This window comes from Balaenoptera borealis, assembly GCF_965194805.1.
Source record: "Balaenoptera borealis genome assembly, chromosome: 3".
Lineage (NCBI taxonomy): Eukaryota > Metazoa > Chordata > Mammalia > Artiodactyla > Balaenopteridae > Balaenoptera > Balaenoptera borealis.
In genome coordinates this window covers 115,722,485-115,732,692 of record NC_138866.1, presented here as the reverse complement: position 1 = coordinate 115,732,692, position 10,208 = coordinate 115,722,485, and the positions used below count along the sequence as shown (strand labels likewise).

The window sequence follows — 10,208 nt, the reverse complement described above, 5'->3', positions numbered from 1 at the left end:
GATTTAGTAGTATGTCATTGTGGTGTTAATTTGCAATTGCTTGATGACTAATCGTATTGAGGATCTTTTTATGTGCCTATATGCCATCCATACATCTTATTTGGTAAAGTGTCTGTTTAAATCTTTTCTTCATTTTTTTAAGGAAATTTATTTATTTATTCATAAAAATATTTATTTATTTGGCCGGGCCAGGTCTTTGTTGTGGCATGCAGGATCTTTAGTTGTGGCATGTGGGATCTTTTAGTTGCAGCATGCGGAATCTTTTAGTTGCGGCATGTGGAATCTAGTTCCCTGACCAGGGATCGAACCCAGGCCCCCTGCATTGGGAGTGTGGAGTCTTAACTGCTGGACCACCAGGGAAGTCCCTTTTCTTCATTTTTTAAGCAGTTTGTGTGTTTTACTTGTTATTGTGTTTTGAGTTTTCTTTATATATTCTGGATATAAGTCAATATCCGTCAGGGAGCATTCAGGAGAATTATTAACAGGAGATTGGAGTAATGGAGAATTGACTGGTAGAAGTTAGAGAACACTGGTGAATACAGGGATAGGAGCTACTGGCAGGGCTGAGATGGAGTGTCCAAGGAGAAGCTCCAGACCTTGTTGGAAAGAGCACAGTGTGGTTCCGTGGATGGTGGGGATGACACCTAGATGGCTTACCGGAGGGTACTAGAAAAGGGCCCTTTGGGAGAATGGGGGATGTTGTCCACAGGGAGGTACCATACCTTGGCAGTTGCTGCAAAGTCAACTGAGGGATGCTCAAAGAAGCCGTTCACAGTCAGGTGCCTTGCCAGTGGCACGTCACTTTGAGAAAGTTCTGAGGGAAGCTTCTAGCAGCTGGGCTCTGCTGGTTGCCCTGAGCTACCAGAACTGGGAGCTGGGGAAGCTGCCCTCTGCAGGAGCCAGGCAACGGAGAAAGCTGCACCCTGTAGGAGGCCAGTGCAGGAGACCCTGCACCCTGCAGGACTTGGGAAACAGGAAGAGGAAATTCCTTCCTTTTTCACTGTCCTTCCAGCCTCCTCTACTGGCATTACATCATACCAAATGTCGCAGGTGAAATATTTCCACAGCCCATCTCCATCATCACAGAGCAGGCAAAGAAGGATTTAGACCTGAGAAGAAGAAAAAAAAAAATTGATGACTGGCACAAAATTCTTTATCACACGTGTGTTTTGCAAATATTTCTCCCAGGCTGTGGCTTGCCTTCTTATTTTCTTAACAGTGTCTTTTGAAAAGCCAGTGTTTTCAATTTGGTCGTGTTAAATGTATCAATTTTTCTTTTGCCATTCATGCAATTTTTTATTCTAAAAAAATGTCTGCCTAACCCAAAATCAAAGATTTTCTCGTATGTGTTCTTCTAGAACTTATGTAGTTTTAGGTTTATGATCCATTTCAAGTTTTTTGTATATGCATTTTAAAATTTTATATTTATTTTTTAAATACTTTATTTTTCTTTGAGCAGTTTTAGGTTCACAGAAAAATTAAGAAAGTGCAGAGATTTCCCATATACCCCCTGTTCCAACACATGCATAGCCTTCCCTATTTACAGCATCCCCACCAGAGGGTACACTTGTTACAACTGATGAATCAGCACTAACACATCAGAATCACCTAAAGCCCAGAGTTTACATTACGGTTCACTCTCAATATTGTACATTCTGTGGGTTTGGACAAATGTATAATGACATGTAGCCATCATTATGGTATCATACAGAACATTTTCACTGTCCTAAAAATCCTCTGTGGTCCACCTACTCATTCCCCACCCCCCGCCCCTGGTATGCATTTTTCAAATTGATAAATGACATATATACAGTAAATTACAAAAATATGTGCATGTACTTTAATTGATAGGAATAGTATTGAGTTGTTTATCTCATTCTGCTTCTTACTTTTGTCACTCAGCACTGTTTTTAAGGTCCATTCATGTTGCTATGTATGTATCTAATCCCTTGCTTCTCTAACTGCTGCATAGTACTTTATCGTGTGCATCTTCCACATTTTACCCATCTCCTCCTCCGCAGATGGATGGACAACTGAATGTCTGTGATTGCCCACTATCAGAACTGACACAGCAGTAAACATTCTAATCCATATCCCCTAATGTACCTGTGTGATCATTTGTCTGGTATATCACCCAGGAGTGGATTTGCTGGGTCCTAGGCTATGCATATATCTGTCTATGTAGTGCCAGACTGCTCTCCAGAAAGGCTGACTGTTTTGCATCCCCACCAGCAGCACATAAAAGAGCCTACATCTCCACATACCTGCTAACACTTGGCATTTCCCAGCTTTCCAGTTTTTGCCAGTCTAATAAGTGGAAGGTGATATTTCATTGTTGTCTTAATTGCACTTCTCATTATTGATGGGTTTAATTCTTAATAATTCTCTTCACACGTCTGTTTGGGTTACCACTTTTACAAATTGCCCGTTGATAAATTTTGCCCATTATTCTATAGGACCTGCTACCTTTCACTTACTTTGGATTTAATTTGGTCTTCTTTTTCTAGTTTCCTGAGATGGAAGCTTAGATCGCTGATTTTAGGTCTTTCTTCTTTCCTAATACATGCATCGATGCACTGCTTTCGCTGCATCACACAATTTTTGATTAATTGTATTTTCATTTTCATTTACTTCCAAATAGTTTAAAATTTCTCTTGAGACTTCTTCTTTGACCCATGTGTCATTTAGAAGTGTCCTGTTTAATATTCAAGTATCTCAGGATTTTCCAGCTATCTTTGTTATTGATTTCTACTTTAACTCCATTGTGGTCTGAGAGCTGACATTGTATGATCTCTGTTTTAAGTTTGTTAAGGTGTGTTTTGTGGCCCAGAATATGGTCAGTCCAGGTGAATGTTCTATCTTGGCGAATGTTCCATATGAGCTTGAGAAGAATGTGTATTCTGAAGTTGTTGGATGGACATCAGTTATATCCACTTGATTGATGATGTTTTGTGTTCATGTACGTCCTTACTGATTTTCTGCCTGGTCAGGCTGTCTATTTCTGATAGAGGTGTTGAAGTCTCCAACTATGATAGTGGGTCCATCTATTTCTTCTTGCCGTTCTATCAGTTTTGACTCAGATATATTGACAGTCTAATTGTTAGGTGCATACATGTTAAGGATTGTTGTGTCTTCTTGGAGAATTGATCCTCTTATTGTTATATAATGCCTCTCTTTATCCCTGATAACTTTCGCTGCTCTGTAGTCTTCTCTGTCCGAAATTAATAAACCTTTCTCTTAATTGATGTTATCATGGTGTACCTTTCTCCATCCCTTTACTTTTAAACTATTTGTGTCTTTATATATTTTTCCTTTTTTTTGGTCGTCCTGCGTGGCTTGTGGGATCTTAATTCCCTGACCAGGGATTGAATCCGTGTCCTCGGCAGTGAAAGTGCAGAATTCTAACCACTGTACCACCAGGGAATTCCCTATTTGTGTCTTTATATTTAAAGTGTGTTTTTTATAGACAAGATAATTGGGTCATTTTTTTTAATCCACTATGACACTCTTTGTCTTCTAGTTGGTATATTTAGACTGTTGACATTTAAAATGATCATTGAGGGACTTCCCTGGTGGCGCAGTGGTTAAGAATCCGCCTGCCAATGCAGGGGACACAGGTTCGAGCCCTGGTCCCTGAAGATCCCACATGCCACAGAGCAACTAAGCCTGTGTGCCACAACTACTGAAGCTCACACTCCCTAGAGCCCATGTGCCACAACTATTGAGCCCATGTGCTGCAACTACTGAAGCATGCGCACCCTAGGGCCCGTGTGCCACAACTACCGAGCCCACGTGCTGCAACTACTGAAGCCCACGCACCTAGAGCCCATGCTCCACAACAAGAGAAGCCGCTGCACTGAGAAAACTGTGCACCGCAACAAAGAGTAGCTCCCGCTCGCCACAACTAGAGAAAGCCCGCACGCAGCAATGAAGACCCAACGAAGCCACAAAAAATAAATAAATAAAATGATCATTGACATAGTTGGATTAATATCTACTATATTTGTTACTGTTTTCTATATGTTACCCCAGTTTTCTGTTCCTATTTTTGTCCTCTAATTTTTTTCTTCCTTCTGTGGTTTTTTTTTTTTTTTTTTTTAAATGAGTTGCCTGTCTTTTGATCACTGAGTTTACGAGCTTTTTTTTTTTTTTTTTTTTTTTTTAACTTTTGAGTTTATTTATTTATTTATTTATGGCTGTGTTGGGTCTTCGTTTCTGTGCGAGGGCTTTCTCTAGTTGTGGCAAGTGGGGGCCACTCTTCATCGCGGTGCGCGGGCCTCTCACTATCGCGGCCTCTCTTGTTGCGGAGCACAGGCTCCAGACGCGCAGGCTCAGCAACTGTGGCTCACGGGCCCAGTTGCTCCGCGTCACGTGGGATCTTCCCAGACCAGGGCTCGAACCCGCGTCCCCTGCATTGGCAGGCAGACTCTCAACCACTGCGCCACCAGGGAAGCCCCCTTCTGTGGTTTTAATTGAGCATTTTATATGATTCCATTTTCTCTCTTTTCTTAGCATTATCTGTTATGCTTCTGATAACTTTTGATAAAAAAAACTTTTTCAGAGGTTTCCCTAGAGTTTGCAATATACATTTACAACTAATCGAAGTCCATTTTCAAATAACACTGTACCACTTCATGGGTACTGCAAGTACTTTACAATAACCAAATATTCCTAATTCCTTCTTCCCATGCCTTGGATAATTGCTGTCATTAATTTCACTTATACATAAGCTATAATCATTGAATACATTGTTGCCGTTATTATTTTCTCTATTAAGAATAAGAATACTAAAAGTTTTTCATTTTACCTTCACTTATTCCTTCTCTAATGCTCTCCCTTTCTTTATGTAGGTCCAGGTTTCTGACCTATATCATCTCCTTCTCTCTGAGGAACCTCTTTTAACATTTCTTGCAGGACAGGTTTACTGGCAACAAATTCCCTCAATTTTTGTTTGTCTGAGAAAGTCTTTATTTCTCCTTCAGTTTGGAAGGATAATTCTCAGGATACAGAATTCTAAGTCGATGAGGTTTTTTTCTCTCAAGACGAAACATTTCACTACACACTCTTCTTACTTGCATGGTTTCTGAGAAGCAGTCAGATGTAATTTTGATCTTTGTTCCTCTGTAGGTAAGGTGATTTTCCCCCCGGCTCCTTTCAGTATCTTTTCTTTATCTTTGATTGTCTGCAATTTGAAGATAATATGCTTAGGTATAGTAGGTTTGTTTTGTTGTTGTTGTTCTTGTTTTTATCCTGCTTAGTGTTCTCTGAGCTTCCTGGATCTGTGTTTTGGTGTCTGATATTAATTTTGGGAAATTCTCAGTCATTATTGCTTCAAATATTTCTTCTGTTCCTTTCTCTCATTCTTTAGTACTCCTATTATGTGTATGTTACACCTTTTGCAGTTCTCCACAGTCCTTGGATATCCTGTTCCACTTCTCTTTTCAGTCATTTTTCTCTTTGCTTTTCAGTTTTGGAAGCATCTATAGACATATCCTCAAGCTCAGAGATTCTTTCCTCAATCATGTCCAGTCTACTAATGAGTACATCAAAGGTATTCTTCATTTTTGTTATAGTGTTTTTGATCTCTAGCATTTCTTTTCGAGTCTTTCTTACAATTTCCATCTCTCAGCATATATTGCCCATCTGTTCTTGCATGTTGTTTACTTTATCCATCTAAGTGCCCTTAACATAATAATCATAGTTATTTTAAAACCTAATCTGATAATTCCAACAGCTCTGCCAGATATGAGTCTTGTTCTGGTGCTTGCTCTCTCTTCAAACTGTGTTTTTTGCCTTTGAGTATGCATTGTAATTTTTTTGAAAGCCAGACATGATGTAAAGGAACTGCAGTAAATAGGCCTGTAGTCATGTGGTAGAGGGGGACGTGAGGAGGGGAGTCCTATAGTCCTATGATTAGGGCTCAGTCTTTTTTTTTTTTTAATTTATTTATTTATTTTATTTATTTATTTTTGGCTGCGTTGGGTCTTCCTTGCTGCGTGTGTGCTTTCTCTAGTTGCGGTGAGCGGGGGCTGCTCTTCATTGCGGTGCGTGGGCTTCTCGTTGTGGTGGCTTCTCTTGTTGCGGAGCACGGGCTCTAGGCACACGGGCTTCCATAGTTGTGGCTCACAGGCTCTAGAGCGCAGTCTCAGTAGTTGTGGCTCGTGGGCTCTAGAGTGCAGGCTCAGTAGTTGTGGCGCACGGGCTTCATTGCTCCGTGGCATGTGGGAACTTCCCGGACCAGGGCTTGAACCCTTGTCCCCTGCATTGGCAGGCAGATTCTTAACCACTGCGCTACCAGGGAAGCCCAGGGCTCAGTCTTTTAGTGAGAATGTACCTCTGGATTGTGAACTTCACAAGTGCTTCTCAGTTTTTTTCACCCCCTTAAGTGGAACAGGACGGCTAGAGCTGGCTGGAGTTGGGGATTTTCCTTCCCCCAGATTGTTTAGGCTCTGCTGAAATCCCAGCAGGTTAGGCTGAGGTAAAATAGTTTCTTCTGGAGGTGTTAAGAAGAATGGAACCCTCTGACATATTTCAAAATGGTTACTTTTTGTCTCCCCCTGCTGGAAGCATGACCCGATTTTTCTCTGACATTTGCTGTGAGAACCTGGTAGAGCTCCTAGAGGTAAAACTCACAAAAGTTTGGGCGCCTCTATGAGACTGGGTCCCCCTGGAGTTTTTAAATCTCAAACTTGTCCACATGGAGCCTCCAGCAATTCACCAATCACAGTTGAGGTTTGCCTGCCCTACTGCTGGTTCCCAGGGAGGTTTCTGTCCGTGGGTTTCTGCTCTGGTAGCTGTGTGTATCCACCTGTCTGTGTTTCCACTTTTTGGAGCAGTGGTTTGCCCTGTGTCTTCAGTTCTCTGACAGGTCTAAGAAGGGTTGTTTATTCTCGGTTTTTTTTCAGCTTTTCACCTGTTAGGACAGAGTACAGACTTCCAAGCTCCTTACTTGCCCAACTGGAAACTGGAAGCCTCTCTGCTTATTGGTTTGCATGAGTAACTTGTATATTCTATATAGTAATTCCTTATCATTTTTAGATTTACAAATATCTTCTCCCATTCTATCACCTATTGTCCATGGTATCCTCTTTTGAACAGATATCCTTAATTTTGACATCAAATTAATCCATTTTTTTTCCTTCTGGTTTGTGCTTTTGAGGTTTTGTATAAGGAGTTCCGTCCTCAACCCAGGTCCCAAAGGTACCCTCTTATATTTTCTCCCATTAACTTTAGAGTTTTACTTTTCACATTGAGGTCTTTTGTCATTTAGAGTGTACATTTCTGTACACTCAGGAATGTCAGGCAGGAATCCTACTTTGTCTTTCTCCATCTACTAAGCTGGTTTAATCTGCCCCTTCTTCATCGACGTGCGGTGCCTAACAACCGTATACTCATGGTCTGACTTTGAGTTGTCTATTCTATTCCATGGTCTATTGGTCTGTTTTTGTGCAAAACAATCTTCTTGTTTTGCTTTGTCTGGCTTTTTACGTGGCTTTGTAGTGTGCTGCTCTTCACTCCTGTAAGGTTGACTTAATCCTGCTCATCCACATACATTTTAGAATGAGTATATCAAGTTCCTGGAAAATGTACCTGGAATCTTTACTGGGATTTCATTGCATATATAAATTAATTCATAAAGAACTGACTCCTGTGTAATATTAAGTAATTCCATCCAAGAGCATAAAATTTCCCTCAATTTCTTCAGGTTAATTTCTATGTCCTTTATTAGAGTTTTAAAGTTTTCTCCGTAGGCTTCTTTTCTTTTCTTTTACAACTTTAAATCAGTTTATTGACACAGTAACACAACACACTTGCCTCCCCGACACCCCCACCCCCTCGCCCAGTCTAGACCTCTCCCCCTTCCTCCCCCCCTAGAACAAGCTGTTCAGTGAAAACAGAAAAGGGCAGACCACTTCTACGCCCGCAGTGCCACTGCCAAGCCCTGGGGAGCAGGGTCTCAGGCACTGCTCAGAACCTGTTAGAGAGGGGCGCAGCTAGCTCTAGACTCAGCCAGGCAAAGGCATCCAGCCCCTCGGAGCAGATTCTCCCACAACCCCCAGGCCCTGAGCTGCTCTTCCTCTTCCCCTCTGCTGTCTGTGACCCTAGGAAGGACGTACCTTGGGCCTGCGGCCGAGAGCGAGAACTCCTGGCCGTAATCTGAGAATTGGAGTTTGGCTAGTGTTTTTTAAGGCCCAGGCACCCCAAAAAAAGCCCTGGTGGTGGGAGTGAACTTCAATGCCCTTATTTTAAATGCACTGATAACATGAAACAGATTAAGCCAGCTTAACCAAATGCCAGAATAACACGAAGCTGTAAAGGAGGGGTCAGACCTGCTTTCTCCAGGCCAGACACAAATGCACAGAGAGAAACCCAGGTGGAGTGTCAAAAAACAATTGAAGGACACTGCCCAGGGGCTGAAAAGCCTATACTCCCGAGTCCCCGGGGTGACAGGAAGCAAGGAAAGAAAATACACAAGTCTTAAAAACCAAAAAAGAAAGCCCAACAGCAGGGGAACCTCAGCCTGAGAGTGCTGTCCACCAGCTCTCCAGGCCTTGCCCCCGGACCCAGACAGTCCCTCCCCCTCTAGGCAATGTCCTCCCCTAGGCTAGATAGAGCACATCACACAGCGCAGTTTAAAAAGCTTCTAATGCCAGTTCATAAACATCTTCATTTACTATTGGTGATTACATGTGAATAATATGTTTATACTGTTCTTTATGGAAAACAATTTCAATGAGTCAACGCCGAGAACACAATAGGCAACCCTCACCCTGAGCCCCTCAGCGTCCTTCCCTAGACAGCAAGAAGCCCCCTCCTCTGTCCCAGGGCTGCCTAACTTCCCCTCTTCCCCCACTGTGGCTCTTGGGCAAAGCATCCTCTATGACCATTAGTCCTCATCGGACAAGTTCTGGTCCAGGGGGTAAACCATGAACATCACATCTGGTCGAGAGGGGACACAGGGATGGCCTGGACGCACAATCTCAAAGCCCAAGAAGCTGAAGGTCTCCAGGAGTGGAGCTCTGTCTTCCCGGCCCTTCCTGAAGCAGATGAAGACGTAGTTCACTTTCATCTTCTCTTCAGCAAACTCTAGCAGTGCTAACAACCCTTCTTTGCTCCCATCAGCTAATAATTCATCTGGGATTTCTACAAACAGGCTCTGGCTGGACAGGACTGCATCCCAGGAAGAGACCTTCACCTCGGTGACCTCATACTGGAAGTGGACGATGTGAGGTTTTCCATCGTTCACAGGGAGGTCCTGGGTCACAGTGCGCTTCTCGTCCTTATACATTAGAGCTGAGAGAGAAGGATCCCTGCCGCCCCCTCGCCCACCGGGGAGCTTCGACAGTGGGTGAGGGGCATCAGGAGCACCACAGAGGCCCCGGAACAATGTGCCTGCAGCACTGGAGCTGGGGACAGTTACTCAAAGGCAAAATACTACTGTCCTGGGTGTTTATCATCGTCGGCGGCTCTGCTCAGGGTGGGAAGAGGCGGCGCAGGGAGTGGGTAGGTGGATGAGTGGGCGGGTGCGGGGTCGCGTGTGCGCACGCGCGGGGCCGAGCTCTGTGGGCCAAGTCCCTGTCGGGCAGCGGGCCCAGAGCGCTCCTCCTGCCTCAGCGAGCACCTGCTTCCAGCTCCGTTTCTTTTATATTCTTGGTTAAGTTCATTCCCAGGCATTGTACACGCTTTTTTGCTGCTATTGTAACTAGAAGTTGGTTCTGCTGGTGAAGAGAAATGTTACGGATTTATTTTTTTAGGTTAATATTGTATCTAGTGATTTTACTGAATTCTCTTAATAGTTTTAAGTCTATCTGTTGCTTCTCTTTGTTTTTACAAGGCAAATGAAAATGTTATTTCTACATGATGATGGTTTTTTAATAGAAGTATAGTTGATTTACACCTTTGCGTTAGTTTCTGGTGTACAGCAAAGTGGTTCGGTTTATACATGTATATTTTTTTCATATTCTTTCCATTACGGTTTATTACAGGCTCTCGAATATAGTTCCCTGTGCTATACAGTAGGACCTTGTTATCTATTTTATATATAGCAGTTTGTATCTGCTAATCTCAAACTCCTAATTTATCCCTCCCCCACCTCCTTTCTCCTTTGGTAACCATAGTTTGTTTCCTACGTCTATGAGTCTGTTTCTGTTTTGTAAATAAGTTCATTTGTATCATATTTAAAATTCCACATATAAGTGATATATGGT

The 10,208-nt window shown here is 42.7% G+C and overlaps 1 protein-coding gene and 1 long non-coding RNA gene across 2 annotated transcripts in view; both read right to left on the bottom strand.

Moving 5' to 3' along the window:
- LOC309624844 overlaps window positions 1-10,208 on the bottom strand; it is a 54,474-nt gene that overhangs the window by 21,289 nt on the left and 22,977 nt on the right. Inside the window, exon 3 of the long non-coding RNA XR_014242142.1 lies at window positions 723-1,109. This is a non-coding gene — a long non-coding RNA (uncharacterized lncRNA). The remainder of the gene's footprint in view (window positions 1-722; window positions 1,110-10,208) is intronic.
- LOC309624827 (ornithine decarboxylase antizyme 2-like) lies at window positions 8,655-9,667 on the bottom strand. The gene is given in 2 exon segments (XM_082383529.1): window positions 8,655-9,361; window positions 9,363-9,667. Coding segments are annotated over 2 exon segments (570 nt in total). The 5' UTR covers window positions 9,459-9,667; the 3' UTR covers window positions 8,655-8,887.